The sequence below is a fragment of the Somniosus microcephalus genome, chromosome 2 (assembly GCF_052327205.1).
Source record: "Somniosus microcephalus isolate GS21.2 chromosome 2, FLI_Smic_1.0, whole genome shotgun sequence".
Classification (NCBI taxonomy): domain Eukaryota; kingdom Metazoa; phylum Chordata; class Chondrichthyes; order Squaliformes; family Somniosidae; genus Somniosus; species Somniosus microcephalus.
In genome coordinates, this window is record NC_140988.1 from 256,887,191 (window position 1) to 256,912,654 (window position 25,464).

The following is a 25,464-nucleotide window of genomic DNA, read 5'->3' on the forward strand; positions in this document are numbered from 1 at the left end:
ACAATGGCACCGTTATAATCGTATGCACCAAATCTTAGTAGAAAACGCCTTACATGCACTCACGTAATAAAAAGACTGAAAGACTTGCATTATATAATGCCTTTCACAACCTCAGGATGGCCCAAAGCACTTTACAGCAAATGAAGTACTTTTGAAGTGTGATGAAATGTAGGAAACGCGGCAGCCAATTTGCGCACAGCAAGGTTCCACACACAGCAATGTGATAATGACCAGAGCATCTGTTTTAGTGATGTTGGTTGAGGGGTAAAAGTTGGCCAGGACAACTCCCCTGCTCTTCTTCGAAATAATGCCATAGGATATTTTACGCCCACCTAACGTCTCATCCGAAAGACAGCACAATAGAGGGAAATGTACTTCCCATGTATCTTTACTTAACAAACATCCACCACTGTTCAGTAACCAAGGAAGTAAAGCACTCACAACAATGAAAAACACATCATCTTATCATTTTATCAGCAGGCCCACAAAAAAGGTTAAAGTACACATGCATATACTCTGTGCGAATTTGAGTATTGAGATCAATATGGTGCCTATTATTCTTTCTGTATTTACTGATTACAAATACAATTAACCACATCTGGATTCCCAATTAGCCACATGTGGCTAGTGGCTAACGTATTGGACAACACTGCCTTAAAAGGGTTAATGCCTTCTTTAAAATAGTGGACAGTGGAATTTCATACGAATGTACTCACTACTAAATATCTTTCACTGTCATTTCAACAAATTTGTATATCTAATAGTGGGAAGGGCATTGGTCAGTTAGAGCATGGTCAGCGGTGCTGTGCACTGTGAGTAAATACTTTCACGACAATGATATAGTTCTAAAAATAATGAATGTAATTATTCCTGAAGTAGAACCAATTACTCATTTACATAACACCACAAAATCCAACAGCAACATTGGGGGTAATTTTAACCCCCAAAAAAGGGTGGGTTTGAGTCGGGTGCGAAGTTAAATTTTTAAAAATTTCAAACCCAAACCCAACACGCCTTCCGGGCTTCACCTTCATAACTCCTCCCCCTTGCTCTGAACGCATGGCTCGGTAAATATCGGGGCCACTGCCTTTGGAAAGCCAGGTAACCTAGAGTATTATCTCGGGCGAAGTTTGTCAGCTAGCACCCATTGCCGTATGCATTAAATATGGGAATGAGGAATATTGAGGAATCAGCAGCAAAGGTAAATTGCAGACCCCAAATTGCTTCAAAATGGAGCTAAAACCTGAACATACTAGTAAGGTCAATTAAGGCTTGCGTACAGCTTTATTCGCTCCACTAGTGCTTCCCTCTGCAAATTTAACTTAACTATTCACTGTTTACTCCTATTTTGAACAAGGGTTAAAATACGGAAGTGCAGCAAGTGCTGGTCAGTTTTCAGCATGGGCAGCATTGCTCCTGTTCACTTTTAGTGCATCGGTGACTAAGGACTAAAAGGGAGCATAGAATATAGAAAACATTAACATTCAATACCTACAGTAGCATAGCTAGCACCTTGGGACCAACCATCTCTGCTCTCCTGTTGGAAGTGGGATTCAAGTCTTCCGCCAACAGCTGGTAAAATTTCCCAATATCCTCCAGGGGGAAAGTGCAGCTTTTATGAGGTATTGAGGGGAAGAGAAATTAAGTAAGACCTTGAACGACTGGGTACCCACATCTGTAAACCATATCTTCTATGTCCTCATCCTCCTCCTCTTCATAGCAGAGAATCAAGGGATTCCCATTGGGAAATATACTTCCTCAGTCCATAAACTTAATGGTGAATTTTAACCCCCAAAAACAGGTTGGTTGGGGTCGGGCGAGATGTTAAAATTTAAAAAAATCTCAAACCTGACCCCAACCCGCCTTCAACCCGCCCATTTCTGGGTTTAATGGAGATGGGACAGGGGTTGGGCAGTCAACCCGCTCCCAGGAGGTGGGTTGGCAATTTAAATATTTTAATAAGACTGGCAGCCTCAGATTTAACCTGCTTTGCAGATTTAACCTTGGCTAGCTGGGTTTCCCAGGCCTCTTTCCCAGCCATGATCTTATTGAATGGCAGAGCAGGCTCGAAGGGCCGTATGGCCTACTCCTGCTACTAATTCTTATGTTCTAATGTTCTTATGCTTCAGGAAACCCGCCAAGCTCAAGGGGGGCGAGGACTGCTTCAGGGAGAAGGTAAGTGCCTTTACACTACTGTTTGTGGGCCAGAAGGAGCAGGAGTGCTTTCCCCATTGATATACCTTAAATAGCTACAGAGACTGGTAGTTATAACTCAAACAGTTGGCTTTTAATAGCTTAGAACTGGACAGAACAGAACACACATGTTAGCCTTCTGACCAGCTTCTCAGAAGTGAACTAGGAGGCGGAGCCAGGGGCGAAGTAACAGATCAGGACAATCAATGGCACAGCAGAGTGGTATACAGTACATCAGCATTCCTGGCCAACCAAGAAAACAGCAGGGTTACAATAGATTACAATAGGAAACTATACACAGGTAGAATAAAGTATATACTTATAAGACTTATTTCACCACATTCACCCCTCCTATAAGTTAAGTCTGACCGGGGGTTTTACAGTTCGTAGTGAGCGACGTAGCGTTGGCCGAGGAACCTCTTGGGGGACTTGCTCAGGTTCCTCCGCCGTCCCGGCGTCTGCTGGGTTTTCCAAAACGACGTTTTGTACGTCTTGTACCTCCGGGCATCCCACCCCCACAGGCGGCGCATCACGGTGCTCCACACCCGCATCTTCGCTAGCAGCATCGCTCTCTCTCTCTTCTCCTGCCGGAGCCAGGTCCTTTATTGAAACAGTATCCTCACGTCCATCAGGGTATTGGATATACGCGTACTGAGGATTGGCGTGGAGGAGCTGTACTTCCTCCACTAGGGGATCAGTCTTATGACCTCTCACATGTTTTCGTAGCAGTACAGTGCCCGGGGACATCAACCACCCGGGTAGTGAAATACCTGAGGAAGATTTCCTGGGGAAACCGAACATCCTCTCATGAGGAGTAGCATTTGTTGCGGTGCACAGCAGAGACCTTATGGAATGCAGTACATCGGGAAGAACTTCCTGCCAGCGAGAGGTCGGTAGGCCTTTCGATTTTAAAGACAGAACGACTGCCTTCCACACTGTCGCATTCTCCCTCTCAACCTGCCCATTGCCCTGGGGGTTGTAGCTAGTGGTTCTACTAGTAGCAATCCCTTTTGATAGTAAGAACCGGCGTAACTCATCACTCATAAACGACGTCCCTCTGTCGCTATGGATATAGTTGGGCATACCGAACAGACAGAATAAGTTGCAGAGGCTTTTGATTACCATAGCACTGGTCATGTCCGGGCAGGGAATGGCAAAGGGGAAACGAGAGTATTTGTCTATAACGTTGAGGAAATAGACATTACGATCAACCGATGGGAGAGGACCTTTGAAATCAAGGCTTAGGCGCTCGAATGGCCGAGTTGCCTTGATGAGGTGAGCTTGTTCGGGCCTGTAGAAGCGGGGTTTGCATTCCGCACAAACGCGGCAGGCTCTGGTCATCGTTCGGACCTCCTCAATGGAGTAGGGTAAGTTGCGAGACTTGATGAAGTGATTCAATCGGGTGATTCCTGGGTGGCAGAGTGCGTCGTGGAGACTTTGGAGCTTGTCAGTACTAAGGCTGGCACATACCCCTCGAGACAGGGCATCGGGTGGCTCATTGAGTGCTCCTGGCCTGTACATAATATCGTAGTCGTAAGTGGACAGTTCTATCCGCCATCTTAGGATCTTGTCATTTTTTATCTTGCCTCTCTGCTTCATGTTAAACATGAAGGCCACAGACCGCTGGTCAGTGAGGAGTGTGAAACGTTTGCCGGCGAGATAATGTCTCCAATGTCTGACCGCCTCGATAATTGCTTGTGCTTCCTTCTCAACGGAAGAATGCCTGACTTCAGGACCCTGTAGTGTATGGGAAAAGAAGGCTACCGGTCTCCCGGCCTGGTTGAGGGTTGCAGCCAACGCAAAATCAGAAGCATCGCTCTCTACCTGGAAGGGTATCCTCTCATCTACAGCACATAACACGGCCTTTTCAATGTCCCATTTGATGTTGGTGAATGCCTCCTGCACTTCTACTGATAGAGGGAAGGACGTCGACTTGATAAGGGTTCGGGCTTTGTCCGAATAGTTGGCCACCCACTGAGCATAATAAGAGAAGAATCCCAGACACCTTCTTAAGGCCTTAGGGTTATGTGGCAGTGGTAGTTCTTTAAGCGGGCGTAATCATTCAGGGTCTGGCCCGATTACCCCATTCTCTACCACACAGCCGAGAATACACAGACGAGTAGTGTTGAAAGTACATTTGCGCTCGTTATAGGTCAGGTTTGGCTTTTGGGCAGTCTCTAGAAATTTAGCGAGATTCCGGTCATGCTCCTGTTGGTCGCATCCACAGATAGTAACATTGTCCAGGTACGGAAATGTTGCCTCCAACACATTCTCATCTACCATACGGTCCATTTCCCGTTGGAAAACGGAAACTCCATTCGTGACCCCGAAGGGTACCCTAAGGAATTGGTACAGGCGTCCATTTGCTTCAAAAGCCGTATAAGGACGGTCATCTACTTTTATGGGGAGCTGGTGATAGGCAGACTTTAAGTCAATAGTGGAAAACACACGATACTGGGCAATCTGGTTCACCATCTCAGAGATGCGAGGCAAGGGATAAGCATCTAGTTGCGTATATATGTTGATGGTCTGGCTGTAGTCGACCACGAGCCGTTTCTTTTCGTTAGTTTTAACCACCACTACCTGAGCACGCCACGGGCTATTACTATTTTCGATGATACCCTCCCGCTGTAGCCTTCCTACTTCTTCTTTTATAAATTTTTTATCTTCCGAACTGTACCGTCGACTTTTGGTCGCGATAGGTCTACAGTTTGGGGCGAGGTTCGCAAACAGGGATGGCGGGCTTATCTTTAAAGTGGAGAGGCCGCAAACTGTGAGCGGGGGGCTGGGATCCGCCATATGCAAGTGTGACGCTCTCGTGGTGGCACTGGAAATCTAGGCCTAGAATTAGTTTCACGCAGAGCTGTGGCAACACAAGGAGTTTAAAACCTTTATACTCTGTGCCCTTAACAGTCAGTGTTACTTTACAGAAACCGATTACCTCCGAAGTGAGGGACTTAGATGCCATTGCGATTTTGCTCCGGGTAGGGTACACCTTTAGAGAGTACGGTTTGATGAGGCTAGGGTGAATAAAACTCTCAGTACTCCCGCAATCGATTAAACACTTCGTCAGGTGTCCGTTTACCTTAACGTCCATCATAGACTTTGACAGTGGATGCAGTCTGGACTGGTCAACCATGACTGAGGCTATCGTAGATCCGTAGGCGGCCGCTGAGACGGTATCAAATTCTGGGACCACGTGTAGGGCCGCGGAGACTGTATCAGGTATGGGATTCCCCTTACATACCTTGCTGAAATGTCCCCGTTTCTTGCACTTGAAACATGTGGCGTCTCTCGCAGGACATCGGTGTCTGGGGTGCTTGAGCTGGCCGCAGAAGTAGCATCTTGGTCCGCGGGACATCGCTGCAATGGTGGGGCTGGATGGAGACTCCCGTGGTGTAGGGCTGGTCCGAGGCCCAGGCGGAGAGGATGGCGCCTCCTCGCTCGGAGCGCACGAGGCTGAGAGGGCCGCATGGCCTGACGCATAGGTCTCGGAGTTCTTCTGCGCCACATCCAGCGATCGAGCTGTAGCCACGGCCGTCTTTAGATCCAGAGTGTCCCTTTCAAGCAACCTCTGCCTAATGTAATTCGATCGAAGGCCCGATATAAACGAATCGCGAACCGCTTCTTCCTGGTACAAAATGGCCGTTACGGCCTTGTAGTTGCAGTCCTTCGGCAGGGCCTTTAGATTCTGTAGAAAATCATCCAGCGATTCCTCCGGTAGTTGCCTGCGGGTAGCCAAGAGATGCCTGGCATACACCTCGTTAACAGGCTTCAGGTATTGGGCCTTGAGAGTCGCGAGTGCATCCTCGTATGTAGAAGCGTCCTCGATTAGCGAGTAAGTCCGACGACTTACTAGGTTAGTCAGTAGGCCCAGTTTGTTGGCCCCATCATCGAGCGATGCAATGAAATGTTCGAAACACCGGAGCCAATGTGCGAATTTCTTCGATGCGTCCGCCGAATGTGGATCACTGTCTAGACGCTCCGGCTTCAGGAGTCTGTCCATCCCTGGAAGTAATAAGCTATTAAAATTGATATACCTTAAATAGCTACAGAGACTGGTAGTTATAACTCAAACAGTTGGCTTTTAATAGCTTAGAACTGGACAGAACAGAACACACATGTTAGCCTTCTGACCAGCTTCTCAGAAGTGAACTAGGAGGTGGAGCCAGGGGCGAAGTAACAGATCAGGACAATCAATGGCACAGCAGAGTGGTATACAGTACATCAGCATTCCTGGCCAACCAAGAAAACAGCAGGGTTACAATAGATTACAATAGGAAACTATACACAGGTAGAATAAAGTATATACTTATAAGACTTATTTCACCACACCCGGCCTCCCAAGCTTACCTCCTTCCCTGGGATTGGACCCCCCACATCAGGCTCCCCAAAGATCCCCCAATCAGAGATCGGACCCGTCCCCGGGGTTAGGGATCAGACCTCCACCCGGATCGGGGATCGGGGAGCAGGGATTGGACCCATCCCCCACCCTCAAGCGCCAACTAGCAGTTGCAGGCTCCTTACCTGCGGTTGCAGCCTCCTCTGGAGTGCTTCTCGCCTGACTGGGAGCCAAGCCTGTCAATCAGGCTGACTTCCGGGTGAGAAAGAAAAAAGACGCACGCTGTAGAGTTAAAATTCTACAGCATGCGGGGGAACCCGGACTTCCAAGTTTCCTGTCCGAAACCCCGACCCCTTGCCTACGCAAACCACCCCTGTCAAGACCCAAGCCTTACTTTCTGAACTGCTCAGAAAAACTGTCTTCGGAGAAACAAGCTTCACTCCAAAAAATCCAAAATGGTCTTCTCAATGCGGCATCTGTCTCAGGGATACTCTGGTGCTGTTCATATTGCCGCTTCAATAGTGGCAGTTCTTTGAGAGGTCATGTAAGGAATAAAGTTAAGGAAAATTGTGCGGGAATGTGAGGCATACCACCCTCCAATATTTACATCCAGCGTGTCAGGCCCTGGCTGGGTGGCAACAATGACTGGCAATCTCGTTGGCAGAAAGTTTTGGTGCCATTTTTTGGGGTGGGATTATAGCAGTAGGTCGGTATAGGGAATGGTAGCATAGTGATTATGATAATGGACTAGTAATCCAGAGGCCTGGAATAATGATCCAGAGACGTAAGTTCAAATCCCACCATGGCAGCTGGGGAATTTAAATTCAGATAAATAAATCTGGAATAAAAAGCTAGTAACAGTAATGGTGACCATGAAACTTTCAGATTGTCGTAAAAACCCATCTGGTTCATTAATGTCCTTTAGGGAAGGAAATCTGCTGTCCTTACCTGGTCTGGCCTATATGTGAGTGACTCCAGACCCACAGCAATGCTGTTGACTCTTAACTGTCCTCTGAAATGGCCTAGCAAGCCACTCAGTTGTAAAAATATCGCTACGAAAAACAATAAGACCACCAGACGAACCACCCGGCATCGACCTTGGCACCGGCTACGGAAACGACAATGGCACACCCAGCCCAGTCGACCCTTCAAAGTCCTACTCGCCAAAATTGGGAGAGCTGTTCCACAGACTAGTCATGCAACAGCCTGACATGGACAGAATCATACCTTTCAGCCGATGTCCCAAACTCCTCCGTCACCATCCCTGGGTATGTCCTGTCCCACCGGCAGGACAGACCCACCAGGGGTGGTGTCACAGTGGTATACAGTCGGGAAGGAGTGGCCCTGGGAGTCTTCAACATTGACTCTGGACCCCATGAAGTCTCATGTTTTCAGGTCAAGCATAGGCAAGGAAACCTCCTGCTGATTACCACCTACCGCCCTCCCTCAGCTGATGAATCAATACTCCTCCATGTTGAACACCACTTTGAAGAAGCACTGAGAGTGCCAAGGGCACAGAATGTACTCTGGGTGGGGGACTTCAATGTCCATCACCATGAGTGGCTCGGTAGCACCACTACTGACCAAGCTGGCTGAGTCCTGAAGGACATAGCTGCCAGACTGGGCCTGTGACAGGTGGTGAGAGAACCAACACGAGGGAAAAACCTACTTTACCTCGTCCTCACCAATCTACCTGTCGCAGATGCATCTGTCCATGATGCATCGGCAGCAGTGACCACAGAACAGTCATTGTGGAGATGAAGTCCCATCTTCACACAGAAGACACCCTCCATCGTGTTGTGTGGCACTACCACCGTGCTAAATGGGACAGATCCAGCAGCTTAAAACTGGACATCCATGAGGTGCTGTGGGCTATCAGCAGCAGCAGAATTGTATTCCAGCACAATCTGTAACCTCATGGCTCAACATATCCCTCACTCTAGCATTACCATCAAGCCAGGGGACCAACCCTGGTTCAATAAGGAGTGTAGAAGAGCATGCCAGGAGCAGCACCAGGTGCTGAATGTGGCATCAAGGAGCCCTGCTAAAACTGAAGTCAATGGGAATCAGGGGTAAAACTCTACACTGGCTGGAGTCATACCTAACACAAAGGAAGATGGTTGTGGTGGTTGAAGGTCAATCATCACAGCCCCAGAACATCGCTGTAGGAATTCCTTAGGGCAGTGTCCTAGGCCAAACCACCTTCAGCTGCTTCATCATTGACCTTCCCTCCAACATAAGGTCAGAAATGGGGATGTTCACTGATGACAGCACAGTGTTCAGTGCCATTCGCAACTCCTCAGATAATGAAGCAGTCCATGCCCGCATGCAGCAAGACCTGGACGACTTTCAGGCTTGGGCTGATAAGTGGCAGGTAACATTCGTGCCACACAAGTGCAAGGCAATGACCATCTCCAACAAGCGAGCATCTAACCACTACCCCTTGACATTCAATGGCATCGCCGAATCCCCCACCATCAATATCATGGGGATCACCATTGACCAGAAACTTAACTGGACTAGCCATATAAATACTGTGGCAACAAGAGCAGGTCAGAGGCTAGGTATTCTGCGGCGAGTGTCTCACCTCCTGACTCTCCAAAGCCTTTCCACCATCTACAAGGCACAAGTCAGGAGTGTGATGGAATACTCTCCATTTGCCTGGATGAGTGCAGCTCCAACAACACTCAACAAGATCGACACCATCCAAGACAAAGCAGCCCGCTTGATTGGCACCCCATCCATCACCTTAAATATCACTCCCTCCACCACCGGCGTACCGTGTCTGCAGTGTGTACCATCTACAAGATGCACTGCAGCACCTCCCAAACCCGTGACCTCTACCACCTAGAAGGGCAAGGGCAGCAGGTGCATGGGAACACCACAACCTCCAAGTTCCCCTCCAAGTCACACACCAACCTGACTTAGAAGTATATCGCTGATCCTTCATCATCGCTGGGTCAAAATCCTGGAACTCCCTCCCTAACAGCACTGTGGGAATCCCTTCACCACACTCGCTGCAGTGTTTCAAGAAGGTGGCTCACTGCCACCTTAAGGGCAATTAGGGATGGGCAATAAATGCCGGCCTTGCCAGCAACGCCCACATCCCAGGAACAAATAAAAAAAGTCACAATTTTACTTCATTTTAAAATGGGATGGTGTGGCCAACTGCTATAAAAGTTGATTTTTCATAGGAAATTGCAGGCTGAAGTTATTAATACTATCAGCATGGGTGTTGAATTTATAGGTTTGCTATGGGTTCCCCAATGGGCTCACAAGTTGATCCATTGAAGCTGAAGATCCCCAATATGCAGAGATAATAAGCTGTAGACCACCAGCTCAACACAAGAAGGAGGACAGTTTGCTATTTGAAGAGATAAGAAGGGTGTGTGAGAACGGAAAAGTTATTTTAATGGGAGACTTCAATTAACCCAATATAAATTAGCAAAACCCAAGTGGTTTTGAGTAAGAGTTGGTAAATTTAATGCATAACTGCTTCACAACTCAGTGCGTAAGGAAAGCCACAAGGGGCCGTGCTCACCTTGACCCGGTATTCGTAAATGACCCAAATAATGTACAAGAAATGGAAGTCGTAGTGCCCCAGGGGATATTAACTATGGAACAATCAAGTTTAGTATGATCAGGAACATAATTATACTTAAGACCACGAGCCAGATTTATAACTTTAAAAAGATTAAATTCAAAGAGATGAGGGAAGAATTGAGACAAATGCATTGGAGGAGGATGTTTGTTAATATTTCAGTAGAAGATGGATGTAACACCTTTGAAAGAATAATGCCGGGAAATGCAGGACAAATAAATTCCTTAGATCAGCAAACTCTACCTAAACAAGCATATCTCAAAATCGAGGAATAGAGTGATTTTTGTGATTATCTTAAATATGTGCCCTCGCATTACTATCTCATGGTGCAAACAATCTATTATTTTGCTTATCATAATCTTTAATAATCTTTAAGACTTTTCAGTTCCAAAGAAAAAAGTCAATTTGATGTCATTTGCAAATTCTAATACTGCTTCATCAATTCAGAAGTCCATATGATTTATACATTGAGTAAATGCGAGAGTCCCCGACATGGACCCTTCTGGAACATCACTCACACACCTTTGCAATGTGAGAAGCTTCCTTTTACCCCCACCCTTTTCAACTCACAACATCAACCACCATTTCATAGCCAGGTAATTACTCGAGAGCTCTCACCTTTCTACTGTTCTTAAACTCTGTGTTAGGAGGCACATAGGAGCAAAACAGGGTGGTTCCACTTTTCAGTCCCTTCTCATATGTATGCAGCTTATACCTTGGTGCTTTCCCCATTCTTCCATTCCCCCCGCCCATCTCTCTACCACCTCGAATAGCACAGCTGATGCAAGGAATTTGTATGTAGATAATTGCATATTCCAACCAGTTTAAAGATCCACATCTCTTTGAGTGACCACAGTGTTTACACCAGGAATTTCTGCTCTTATAGATCCTAATGACAAATAGACTTTAATAAAATACTGAAAGCGATAATACCTTTCCGATGAAGCTGAAGGGATCCTAATAGACAGACCGATTTCAGCATCTCTGTTGTGTACATCTCCAGGCAGCACTGCAGCTGGATGTAAAGCCTGCAGATTTCTGGATGGATTTCCCCATCTTCAGCACTGCAACACATAACATAAACAGTACACATCTTGAATACATTTTAAATTCAAAACATGTGCATTGCATTTGAAAGAGTATTAAAGAAAAAAAGGATGTCTATTGTGCTTCCCATTCTTAAAAAAATTTACATGTTTAAAAATATTCTTTTGAATGTTGCTTCATAGTGACCCAACACTGATGTAGTTTTAACATACCTTGAAAATAGGCAAATAATAACCTTTTAAAATCTACTTTCAAAGAGATATAATTTGCCAATTTCACAACAGTAATTAAAAAAATAAAACAATCTTTTATACCACAGAGATCTCCTCTTTGTTCTATAACAAATAGAGGTAAACGATTATGATTTGATTGGGATTACGGAAACATGGCTCCAGGGTGGCCAAGGCTGGGAACTCAACATCCAGGGGTATTCAATATTCAGGAAAGATAGGCAAAAAGGAAAGGGAGGTGGGGTAGCATTGCTGGTTAAAGAAGGGATTAACACAATTGTAAGGAAGGATATTAGCTCTGATGATGTGGAATCTGAATGGGTAGAACTGAGAAATACCAAGGGGCAGAAAACGTTAGTGGGAGTGGTATATAGACCTCCAAACAGTAATGCGGAGGTTGGGGATGGCATTAAAAGGGAAATTAGAGAAGTGTGCAATAAGGGCACTGCAGTCGTCATGGGTGACTTTAATCTACATATAAATTGGGCTAACCAAATTAGTAACAATATTGTGGAGGAGGAATTCCTGGAGTGTTTACGGGATGGTTTCCTGGACCAATATGTTGAGGAACCAACCAGAGATCAGGCCATCTTAGACTGGGTATTATGTAACGAGAAAGGATTAATTAACAATCTTGTTGTACGAGACCCCTTGGGTCGGAGCGATCATAATATGATCGAATTCTTCATTAAGATGGAGAATGAAGTTGTTGACTCAGAGACTAAAGTCCTGAATTTAAACAAAGGAAACTACGATGGTCTGAGGCGCGAGTTGGGTAGGATTGATTGGGGAATGTCACTCAAAGGGTTGACGGTGGATAGGCAATGGCAAACATTCAAAGACCGCATGGATGAACTACAGAATTTGTTCATCCCAGTTTGGCATAAAAATAAAACAAAAAAGGTGACTCAACTGTGACTAACAAGGGAAATTAGGGATAGCATAAGATCCAAGGAGAGCACATATAAATTGGCCAGAAAAGCAGTAAACCTGAGGATTTGGAGCAGCTTAGGATTCAACAAAGGAGGACAAAGGGATTAATTAAGAAGGCGAAAATAGAATATGAGAGTAAGCTTGCAGGGAACATAAAAACTGACTGTAAAAGCTTTTATAGATATGTGAAGAGAAAAAGATTGGTGAAGTCAAGCGTAGGTCCCTTGCAGTCAGAATCAGGGGAATTTATAATGGGGAACAAAGAAATGACAGACCAATTAAATACATATTTTGGTTCTGTCTTCACAAAGGAGGACACAAATAAATTCCCAGAGATGTCGGGGAACATAGGGTCTGATGAAAGGGAGGAACCGAAAGAAATCAGTATTTGTAGGGAAATGGTGTTAAGGAAATTGATGGGATTGAAGGCCAATAAATCCCCAGGGCCTGATAATTGTAGTGTCCGTGTGTAGATAAAGACACTGAAGACAGGAGTTGGTTCATAGGTATTTACTAAGCAAGTCTGGGGGGGGGGTTCTAAAGGATATACACAATACACAGGCTTATATAGCCCAAGTGGCAATTACCGGCATTACGCACACCTGGGGCTCGTAAAGGCACATACACCACAATTCCTCCCCTTCTAGCTAACTAGTACATCATATTTTAAGTAATTATTAATTACATGTTATATGCAAAATAATATACATTGCTGTATTAATTCATTATAAGTTAGTCTCTCAGGAGGCTTCCTGACTCGGTCCGGATAACGCCTCGGGGGTGTAGTAGTTTCTGGTGGTGTAGTAGGTTCTTCTGGCAAGGCTGATTCGGCTTGAAGGCCAGTGTCGGGTTCATCGGGTTCCAGTATCACCGGATCGGAGGTAGATATGGGTATCTCTACTTCATCGTTAGATGTATAGCGTGGTGGTGTAGGTTGTCCCTTTTCGGATGACTTGATGATTTGGTCAGCGTGGCGCCTTATTATGCTTTCTCCGATGTCCACGGTATACATCAGTGGTCCTAGTCGTGTGCAGATAGTTCCAGGCTGCCATTTCTCGGTACGGTAGTCCCGGGCCAAAACCGGTTGGCCTATCTGGAAGGCCCTAGTTGGCCTTTCATTCATGCCCTGAAACTGCCGGTTCTCCACGTCCCTTCGGATGTTGGGCTTGACCAAATCCAGCCGGCATCTTAGGTTTCTATTGTAGAACATCATGGCGGGAGTTTGGTTTGTAACCATATGTGTTGCATTCCTATATGCAAATAAGAAGTTATCCACCTTGTGCTGAAGTTTTATGTCTTCATTACCCATGGCCTTTATGGCCTTCTTAAAGGTCTGGACAAACCTTTCAGCCAATCCATTGGTGGCGGGATGGTATGGGGCGGACGTGTAGTGCTTTACCCCATTGTTCTTTAAGAACTTTCTGAATTCTTCGGACACAAATTGCGGTCCATTATCAGAACATATCTGTTCCGGCAGCCCATTCCTGGCAAATATGGTCCTTAATACTGTGATGGTTTTTTCCGTGGTGGTGGAGAACATCTTTATTACCTCCGGCCACTTGGAGTGTGCATCAACTGCGATTAAGAACATTGAGTCCATAAATGGACCAGCAAAGTCGATGTGCACCCTTTGCCAGGGAGATGAGGGCCACTCCCATGGATGTAGAGGGGCCTGTGGCGGAGCATTTTGGACCTTCTGGCATCCTAGGCAGCTCTTGGTCATGTCTTCGATGTCTCCATCGATACCTGGCCACCATACAAAAGCCCTAGCTAGGTTCTTCATTTTCACTCCACCCAGATGCCCCTCGTGAAGCTCCTTTAGCACTTTATCCTGGAGTTTGGGTGGAATCACCACTCTGGATCCACACAGCAAGGTTCCTCGGCACACTGACAGCTGTTCTATTCTTTGCGAGAATGCTGGCAACAATGGTTCACCATGTGCTGGCCATCCCTTCATTGTTAAATCGTAGACCCGTGAGAGAGTAGGGTCATTTCTGGTCTCCCTTTCAATGGCAGAATTTGTCACCGGTAGACATTCCACTATAGTAGAGTGGAATATCTCTACTGGGTCTACTGTAGGTGCCTCTTCTATCGTTGGCAACGGCAGGCGCGATAAACCGTCAGCATTCCCATGCTGTTTTGACCCTTTGTATTCAATGTTGTATTGGTGTGCCCCTAGAAAAAGGGACCACCTCTGTAGTCTTTGTGCCGTCATAATGGGGACACCTTTCTTAGGGTTGAATATGGAGATGAGGGGTTGATGGTCAGTCAGCAAGGTAAATTTTTGTCCGTGTAGGTAATGGTTGAATTTCTTCACTCCCCATACCAGGCTGAGTGCTTCCCTGTCTATCTGGGAATAGTTACGCTCAGCTGAGTTCAATGAGCGTGACGCAAAAGCTATCGGCCGTTCCGAGCCATCAGGGAATCTATGGGACAATACCGCTCCTATGCCGTAAGGGGATGCATCGCACGCCAGTCTGATTGGTAGTGATGGGTTGTAATGAGCCAAAACTTTCTCGGATGTGATTAAGTCTTTACATTTATGGAAGGCACGTTTACAGTCTTCGTTCCATTTCCAAATCACTCCTGTGTGTAGAAGATCATTAAGAGGGTGTAGAATAGTTGATAAGTTCGGTAAAAATTTATGATAGTAATTTATTAATCCCAGGAATGACCTCAATTGTGAAACATTTTCAGGTGCTGGGGCTTTTATAACTGCTTCAATTTTTTCAGGTGACTTATGCAACCCTTCCTTATTAATTATGTGGCCACAATATGATATCTGATTTTGGAAAAATTCGCACTTGGGGCGATTTGCTTGTAGGCCCCATTCTTTCAGCCTAGTGAGCACCTGCTCCAAATTGGCAAGGTGCTCGTTGTCGTTTTCTCCTGTTATAAGGATGTCGTCTAGGTAACACTGAGTTCCCGGAATCCCTTGCAGGACTTGCTCCATAGCTCTTTGCCAGATAGCTGGAGCTGATGCTACTCCAAAAAACAGTCGATTGTACTGGTACAGGCCTTTGTGTGTGTTTATTGTGAGATACTTTTTAGAGGTCTCCTCAACCTCCATCTGTAGATATGCCTGTGCCAAGTCAATTTTTGTGAAACGTTTTCCTCCGGATAGTGAGGCGAAAATATCTTCTATCCTCGGAAGAGGATACTGTACCGTGTGAAGGACCGGGTTTACAGTCACCTTAAAGTCCCCACAGATGCGAATTTTTCTCTGTTCCTCAGAGTTATTTTTCAATGCTTTTTTCATGACTGGAACGATGGGTGTTGCCCATTCGCTCCAATCTATTTTGGATAATACGCCTGCCTTTTCCAAATTCTCCAGCTCTGCCTTGACTGCCGGACGTATTGCGTATGGCACCGGTCTTGCCTTAAAAATTTTTGGAATTGCTGCATCTTCCACTTTTATTGAGGCGGTGATGCCTTTCAAGGTTCCTAGTTTCTCTTGAAACACTTCTTTGGCGTTGGCCAAGATGTCTTTTAATCGTTCAGGTATGATGTCATCATTGTTTTTTTCCTTACTGGTCACCGTCAGTGCCTGAATGGAGTGCCAGTCTAAACGTATCTTCCTGATCCATTCACGTCCCAACAACGGTGGACCACCATCTTGTAGAATGTATAAATATAACTTTTGTATTTCTTTGCCGTTGTATACCACAGGCACCTTTATTTTTCCTTTGGGGTATACTTTCTGCCCCGTATATGTTTTTAAGATAATGGATGTGTCTTTTAGAGGTATATGCGAAAATAGCCTCTCGTAATCTCGTCGATTTATTACAGTTAGAGCTGATCCTGTATCTAGCTCCATTTTAACTGGGGACCCTGCTATTATGAGGGTAACCCAAATGGTCTGGTAATCTTCATTGGCAATTACATTATGTAATTTGAGAGAGCTTAGTCTCTTGTTCCCGGAGTCGCTATCGCTCTTCTGGTCTTTGGAGCTACTGTCCGTCATCATTTGTACCTTTCTGTGCTTTTCCTTATTGATTCTTTTCCCGTTAGTGGATTTTTTATTTTCAGATCGGCATACACGTGGAATGTGTCCCACCTTTCCGCATCGCCTGCATGCTTTTTCTTTGAACCAGCAATCCCTCTGGTCATGGTTGGATCTGCCACAGCGATAACATCTCTTGAAACCCCGTGTCATTTCATGGGTGCTGAAGTCCTGTGGCCTTTGCTGTATATTTGCCGCTCCTATTGCACTGAAAGCCTTGTCCAGTGTTAAATCTTTTCCAGAAGATACCTTTTTTTGTGTTTCTACACTTAGGGGATCGCAGATGAATTTGTCTTGCAGAGAATCTGCCTCGAATTGGCAGTGTAGGGTATCAACAATCTCCTCAAAATTCTTGTCCATCGGTTTGGCTGGAGTGATTAAGTTGCGTAACAGCTTGTATGTTTCTGCGCCCATTAGATCCAGAAGCACTGAAGCTTTTTTTTCATCTTCTATTCCATTTGCGGTGCAAAACACCTCCACTCTTTCTACATATGTGGTCCAATTCTCTATCTTGTTATCAAAAACATCAATATTGCCAAAGTTAGGCTCTGTTTCGTTATCAAAAGCATCCATATTGCCAGACTTAGGCATTTCAAAAAAAAGATATGGCACTTCCCGCGCTTTTTTTTTCTCTGTAGCAACGATATGGCGCTTCCTGCGCTTTCCCGCCGCTGCTATCGATAACAACGCTGTTTTACTGTGGTTTCCGTTTATTCTCTGTTGGAGACTCATTCCCGACGGAGGTCTAAACGCTGACCTGCTTGCCGCGCCGGCTGTCTCCCGAGTGCACCCTCCCAGTCCGTTATTGCTTGCCTCCGATTTCGCTGCCTGTCTCAGCTGTAGAGCCCGACGCTGGAGCCCCAGCCTGACGCCCAGGAAGGATTAGCACAGTACCTGCCACCAGCTTGGACAGCTGGTGAAACCACAGTTTCTATAACTTCCTTGAGTCTTCTGGACGCTGGAGGAATCGATGTCCTTGAGGTGCTGCCGAATTGCAGGTAAGTCCGTTTCCACTTCGTCGCCACTGTAGTGTCCGTGTGTAGATAAAGACACTGAAGACAGGAGTTGGTTCATAGGTATTTACTAAGCAAGTCTGGGGGGGGGTTCTAAAGGATATACACAATACACAGGCTTATATAGCCCAAGTGGCAATTACCGGCATTACGCACACCTGGGGCTCTTAAAGGCACATACACCACAATTGCTCTTAAAGGCACATACACCACAATTATCTACATCCTAGGGCACATAAGGAAGTGGCCCTAGAAATAATAGATGCATTGCTGATCATCTTCCAACATTCAATGGAATCTGGAACAGTACCCATCGATTGGAGGGTAGCTAATGTTACCCCACTAGTCAAAAAAGGTGGCAGAGAGAAAACAGGGAATTATAGACCGGCAAGCCTGACATTGGTAGTGGGGAAAATGCTAGAGTCCATCATAAAAGATGTAATAGCAGAGCACTTGGAAAACAGTGACAGGATCGGACAAAGTCAACATGGATTTACAAAGGGTAAATCATGCTTGACTAATCTACTGGAATTTTTTGAGGATGTAACTGGTAAAATACATAAGGGAGAATCAGTGGATGTGGTGTATTTGGACTTTCAGAAGGCTTTCGATAAGGTCCCGCATAAGAGATTAGCGTGTAAAGTTAAGGCACATGGGATTGGGGGCAAGGTACTGACTTGGATAGAGAGCTGGTTGGCAGACAGAAAGCAAAGAGTTGGAATAAACGGGTCTTTTTCCGAGTGGCAGGCAGTGACTAGTGGGGTACCGCAGGGATCGGTCCTTGGACCCCAACTATTCACAATATATATTAATGATCTAGACGAGGGAACTAGATGTAATATCTCCAAGTTTGCAGACGACACAAAGCTGGGCGGGCGTGTGTGCTGTGAAGAGGATGCCGAGAAACTCCAAGATGATTTGGACAGGTTGGGTGATTGGGCAGAAGCATGGCAGATGCAGTATAACGTGGATAAATGTGAGGTTTTCCACTTTGGTAGCAAAAACAGGAAGGCAGATTATTATCTGAATGGCAATAGATTGGGAGAAGGGGAAGTGCAACGAGACCTGGGTGCCCTTGTGCACCAGTCGCTGAAGGTAAGCATGCAGGTGCAGCAGACGGTTAAGAAGGCAAATGGTATGTTAGCCTTCGTAGCGAGAGGGTTTGAGTACAGGAACAAGGATGTCTTGCTGCAGTTGTACAGGGCCTTAGTGAGACCACATCTTGAGTATTGTGTGCAGTTTTGGTCGCCTTATCTGAGGAAGGATGTTCTTGCCATGGAAGGAGTTCAGCGAAGATTCACCAGGCTGATACCTGGGATGGCAGGAATGACGTATGAGGAGAGATTGGGTCGATTGGGCTTGTACTCGCTGGAGTTTAGAAGAATGAGAGGGGATCTCATTGAAACTTATAAAATTCTGGCAGGACTGGACAGACTAGATGCAGGAAGAATGTTCCCGATGGTCGGGGAGTCCAGAACCAGGGGTCACAGTCTAAAGATAAGGGGTAGGCCATTTAGGACAGAAATGAGGAGGAATTTCTTCACCCAGAGAGTGGTGAACCTGTGGAATTCTCTACCACAGAAGGCAGTAGAGGCCAATTCATTAAATATATTCAAGAAGGAGTTGGATATATTTCTCAAGGCTAAAGGGATCAAGGGGTATGGGGAGAAAGCAGGGACCGGGTGCTGAATTTGGATGATCAGCCATGATCGCATTGAATGGTGGAGCAGGCTCGAGGGGCCGAATGGCCTACTCCTGCTCCTATCTTCTATGTTTCTATGTTTCTATGTGAATTTATGGCACAATGAACAGCATTTATTGTATAAGTGTCAAATAAAGGAAAGTTGCTGACTACAATATTGGCCCAGAAATTCCAGAACGGGGCTTGCAGCGCGTGCAAGCCCCGTATTTACACTTACCCCGCGCTACTGCTGATCAGCTCCAGGGACGCCTGGAATTGGTGTTTCCAGAAGAAGAATCCCGGGCAGCGTATGACGTCACGCCGCCCAGGAGTGCAGCCAGCGCGAAGTCAGGAGCGTGCAGTGCAAGTGAGACACGCCCCTTGAGGTCTCAGTTTCACTGGACACGCCCCCAATGTTTCTGTCAAGCTGCTAACCATTTTTACATGCAAAGCAGCAGTTTAAATAGGTTTTTGGAAGTTGTTTGAAGATTTTGGTAACTTTCATAAACTTTTTCAAATGTTTACATTATTTTGAGTAATCTGAAGTAGTTTTAAAGAGAATTAAAGCAATTTAAAGACTTTTAAAAGCCCTAAAAGAATTCTTTTAATTCCATTTATTTATTTAGCAATGTCGTCGTCATACGTGTCTTCACACTGTTCCCTTTGGGGAACTGTATGAAGTGGTGGAAGGATTTATGGCCATGATTAACGCTCATTCCGTGACCGTAACCATCTTTGAACCAGCCATTAGGGCGGTTAGTCCTATGGCGGGAGGGTTTTACGGGCTCCCACAAGCTATACAAGGAGGGGGGGCCACCCACACCCACGGATGCAAATATCCCACTGGATGTCAACCCAGAATTTAGAGCCGGAGCTCCGACTCCACTTGCCGGGACTGTCTGGAGCGGGGTTCGAAACCCTACCCTGATCTGGCCCAGCGGCGGGGATCCTACCGCTATGACAAAGGCCCAATCCAATTAGCAACGTGAAATGGCAGCATAGGGCTCCAGTCACGGGGAGGGAAAGGGCGCAGGAAACGTATGGGTGTCACCTTTTGTGCGGAGTGGGCCTTTTGCGTAGCAGTAAGCATCCCCGCCGCTGGGCCAGAAGGAGTAGGGTTTTGAACCCCACTCCAGACAGTCCCGGCAAGTGGAGTCGGAGCTCCAACTTTAAATTCTGGGTGAACATCCAGTGGGATGCTTGCGTCCGTGGGTGTTGGTGGCCCCCCCCCCCCTCAGATGGGTTGTGGGAGCCCGTAAAACCCGCCCGCCATAGGACTAACCACCCTAATGGCTGGTTCAAAGATGGTTACGGTCACGGAATGAGCGTTAATCACGGTCATAAACCCTTCCACCACTTCATACAGTTCCCCAAAGGGAACAGTGTGAGGATACGTACGATGATGACCTCTTGCGCAATGCACCTCCTTGGACCCTCAGTCGCAGATGCGAGGGGGCAAGTTGTGCAATTGTTAAATTTTTTATTTTATTGACATGTAAAATGTTGGCCCAGTAATTCCCTTCCAAATGCGCTAGTACGGTCGGGGTACTTACGCATCTGGCCGGATGAAATGCCGGTTTTCAGCATGCACAGTGCATGTGGGGAAAACCGGCATTTCCTGTCCTCTGAATGAAGGGGTTCAGAGGCAGAACGCGTGCGACTGCACAGGCAGCGCGTGCGCAGTATAATTCGCCGCTTTCATTAATGCTTTCAGTGAGGTCCAGTCATTACAACTTACACATGAAAAAAGCATGGGTACAGTTGCTCCAGAGGCTGCGGAGGAAGATATTTCTTATCGTGGAGCTTCTGAAAGTATGTATGTCTGTATATATTCCTTTGCGTGTTATGTATATATTCCTTTACTTATGTGTATGAATGTATTATTTAATTATGACTTTCAGAGAAAGTAACTTATTGGAAAATCATAATTAAAAATATACATTCATACACATTAGTAAAGGAATATAAAACATACATACATATACGTAAAGGAATATATGTGGACATACATACATAACTCATTCTCACATTCCATTCACACAGCCACAATTGCTCCTTCTACCTACCGTTCTGAAAACCCGTTTAAAAAAAAAAAATTAAAGTTTAAAACTTAGTTAAAATTTCTTAAAATAACTTCCCTCCCTTTCCCAAACCTAAGTATTGCATTTCATAAGCTCCTCCATAAAATATATCTCCTTCCCCAGCCAATGAACAACTTTACACTTGCTTTTTTTAAGTGCAAGTTCTAGGGACTTACCCTCACTGAATCCATCAGTGAAATCTACAAAGTTCACTGCACAAGCGCTGCCTGTGCAGTCGCACGCGTTGTGAATAGACCTCGGGTCTGGAAATGCCGGCGTTCCCCGCATGCGCTGTTCCTGCTGAACGCCGGCATTTCCAACGGCCAGATGCGTGAGTAACCCGACCGTACTCACGCTTCTGGCCTGGAATTTCTGGCCCAATATATTTTCTGCTTTCAGTCTGTGGATAATGCTTAAAATGTAAAAATTATAAATACTACTCTTGGATATCTTTTGAGTTCAGAATGTCTAAGCATACCCAAGTCAGAGGGTGGGCCCTCTTCATTGGAAAGTAAAATTGGCAGGGTGTAACATGGGCAGATGGGTGATCCGATCCTGTCAGTTTCCCGCCAGGCAGGTTAGCTTAAAATTAACCGCTTTTCGCCTTCAGCAAGTTTGGGGTGTGATAATTGCTCCGCTGAGGAGCCAGTCAGACTGCGTCTACAATAATGAGATTGAGATACTCAAGAACTGGCTAAATAGGCACTTCAGAAATATAAATGGGAGATAGTGATGCTCCTAGTGAATTTCTCTGTGCAGGACAAAGACCAATTCAATAACAAAGAGAGTGCAGGGGGCAATCACATGAATGGTGAAAGAATGTGAATAGTCTGAAGCTGCCATAAAAGGGTATCAAGTGTCAGACACATTTGATTGAGTACCTTGACAAATGCAGTTAACCCAAATTTATCCAGTTATTTGCTGGAATTACACCACTTGGGGAACTAATGAAGATCGCTGAGATATATTAGAGTGGATTAAAAAGGGAAATCAAGAAAGATTTAGGAGAGAAAGATTACTAATTACCTCAGCATTATACACACATAAAACTGGCAATGCCAATACAGTTAGTCAGCTATTAGAAGTTTAGCTGCAGACCAATTATAATAGCCTTCTGGACTCAACATTAAGTTCAACAATTTCAGATCATAATCACTGCTCCCATTTTTTCAGACAGCAGTTGTTGGTGATGTTTCTGCTAGTCCCATTTACACCTCCTCTAGAACCACCTTTTGTCTCTACATTTTTAATGATTCGTTCCTGGGATGTGGGCATCGCTGGCAAGGCCAGCATTTATTGCCCATCCCTAATAGCCCTTGAGAGGGTGGTGGTGAGCCGCCTTCTTGAACTGCTGCAGTCCGTGTGGTGAAGGTACTCCCACAGTGCTGTTAGGGAGGAAATTCCAGGATTTTGACCCAGTGACAATGAAGGAACGGCGATATATTTCCAAATCAGGATGTGTGTGACTTGGAGGGGAACTTGGAGGTGGTGGTGTTCCCATGCGCCTGCTGCCCTTGCCCTTCTAGGTGGTAGAGGTCGTGGGTTTGAGAGATGCTGTCGAAGAAGCCTTGGCGAGTTGTTGCAGTGCATCTTGTAGATGATACACACTGCAGCCACGGTACGCTGGTGGTGGAGGGAGTGAATGTTTAAGGTGGTAGATGGGGTGCTAATCAAGCAGGCTGCTTTGTCCTGGATGGTGTCGAGCTTCTTGAGTGTTGCTGGAGCTGCACTCATTCAGGCAAGTGGAGAGTATTCCATCACATTCCTGACTTGTGCCTTGTAGATGTTGGAAAGGCTTTGGGAAGTCAGGAGGTGAGACACTCATCACAGAATACCCAGCCTCTGACCCACTCGTGTAGCCAAAAGTATTTATGTGGCTGGTCCAGTTAAGTTTCTGGTCAATGGTGATCCCCAGGATGTTGATAGTGGGGGATTCAGCGATGGTATTGCCATTGAATGTCAAGGGGCAATGGTTAGACTCTCTCTTGTTGGAGATAGTCATTGCCTGGCACTTGTGTGGCGTGAATGCTACTTGCCATGTATCAGCCCAAACCTGAATGTTGTCCAGGTCTTACTGCATGCGGACATGGACTGCTTCATTATCTGAGGAGTTGCAAATGGAAGTGCAATCATCAGTAAACATGCTCACTTCTGACCTTATGATGGAGGGAAGGTCATTGATGAAGCAGCTGAAGATGTTTAGACCTAGGACACTGCCCTGAGGAATTCCTGCAGCAATGTCCTGGGGCTGAGGTGATTGGCCTCCAACAACCACAACCATCTTCCTTTGTGCTAGGTATAACTCCAGCCAGTGGAGAGTTTTCCCCCTGATTCCCATTGACTTCAATTTTACTAGGGCTCCTTGATGCCACACTCGTCAAATGCTGCCTATCACCTCACCTCTGGAATTCAGCTCTGTTGTCCATGTTTGGACCAAGGCTGTAATGAGGTCTGGAGCCGAGTGGTCCTGGCGGAACCCAAACCGAACATCGGTGAACAGGTTATTGGTGTGTAAGTGCCACTTGATAGACCTGTCGATGACACCTTCTATCACTTTGCTGATGATTGAGAGTAGACTGATGGGGCGGTGGTAATTGGCTGGATTGGATTTGTCCTGCTTTTTGTGGACAGTACATACCTGGGCAGTTTTCCACATTGTCGGATAGATGCCAGTATTGTAGCTGTACTGGAACAGCTTGGCTGGAGCACAAGTATTCAGCACAATAGCCGGAATATTGTCGGGGCCCATAGCCTTTGCTGTATCCAGTGCGCTTAGACGTTTCTTCATATCACTTGGAGTGAAACGAATTGGCCGAAGACTGGCTTCTGTGATGGTGGGGACCTCAGGAGGAGGCCAAGATGGATCATCCACTTGGCACTTCTGGCTAAAGATGGTTGCAAACGCTTCAGCCTTGTCTTTTGCACTCATGTGCTGGGTTCCGCCATCATTGAGGATGTGGATATTCATGGAGCCTCCTCCTCCCATTAGTTGTTTAATGGTCCACCACTATTCACGACTGGATGTGGCAGGACTGCAGAACTTTGATCCTATCTCATAGAGTCATAGAGTTTTACAGCACAGAAAGAGGCCCTTCGGCCCATCGTGTCTGCGCCGCCCATCCATCCCTGTCCAGTCTAATCCCATTTTCCAGCATTTGGTCCATAGCCTTGTATGCAATGGCATTTCAAGTGCTCATCCAAATGCTTCTTGAATGTTGTGAGGGTTCCTGCCTCTACCACCCTTTTAGGCATTGAGTTCCACATTCCAACCACCCTCTGGGTGAAAAAGTTCCTCCTCAAATCCCCTCTAAATCTCCTGCCCCTTACCCTGAATCTATGCCCCCTTGTTATTGACCCCCCTACTAAGGGGAAAAGTTCCTCTTTGTCTACCCTATCTATGCCCCTCATCATTTTGTACACCTCAATCAGGTCCCCCCTCAGCCTTCTTTGCTCCAAGGAAAACAACCCCAGCCTGTTTAGTCTTTCTTCATAGCTGAGGCGCTCCATCCCAGGTAACATCCTGGTGAACCTTCTCTGCACCCTCTCCAAGGCAATCACATCCTTCCTATAGTGAGGCGACCAGAACTGCATGCAGTACTCCAGCTGTGGCCTCACCAGCGTTTTGTACAGCTCCATCATAACCTCCCTGCTCTTATATTCTATGCCTCGGCTAATGAAGGCAAGTATCCCATATGCCTTTTTAACCACCTTATCTACCTGTTCCGCTGCCTTCAGGGATCTATGTACATGTACACCAAGGTCCCTCTGACCGTCTGTACTTCCTAGGGTCCTACCACTCATTGTGTATTCCCTTGCCTTATTTGTCCGTCCAAAATGCATCACCTCGCACTTTTCAGGGTTAAATTCCATTTGCCACTTTTCCGCCCATCTGACCAACCCGTTTATATCGTCCTGTAGCCTGAGGCTTTCCTCCTCGCAATTTACCACCCCACCAATTTTCGTGTCATCTGCGAACTTACTGATCATACCTTTCACATTCTCATCCAAATCATTTGTGTAGATCACAAACAACAAGGGACCCAGCACCGATCCCTGAGGTACCCCACTGGACACAGGCTTCCAGTCACAAAAGCAACCTTCGACCATCACCCTCTGCCTCCTGCCACTCAGCCAGTTTAGGATCCAACGCGCCAAGGCACCCTGGATCCCATGGGCTCTTACCTTCTTGACCAGTCTCCTATGCGGGACTTTGTCAAAAGCTTTACTGAAGTCCATGTAAACCACATCCACAGCATTTCCCTCATCCACCCCCCTAGTCACCCCCTCGAAAAATTCAATCAGATTTGTCAGACATGATTTACCCTTGACAAAGCCATGCT

General features: G+C 46.1%; 1 protein-coding gene across 6 annotated transcripts in view; it reads right to left on the reverse strand.

Annotated features, from left to right (window-relative positions):
• The window catches only part of rgs7bpa (regulator of G protein signaling 7 binding protein a), a 176,578-nt gene that overhangs the window by 32,509 nt on the left and 118,605 nt on the right, over positions 1 to 25,464 (reverse strand). For all 6 annotated transcript variants that reach the window (XM_085971270.1, XM_085971296.1, XM_085971304.1 and 3 more), the window contains one exon: positions 11,070 to 11,200. In XM_085971270.1, coding sequence (XP_085827396.1) covers positions 11,070 to 11,200 — 131 coding nt within the window. The remainder of the gene's footprint in view (positions 1 to 11,069; positions 11,201 to 25,464) is intronic.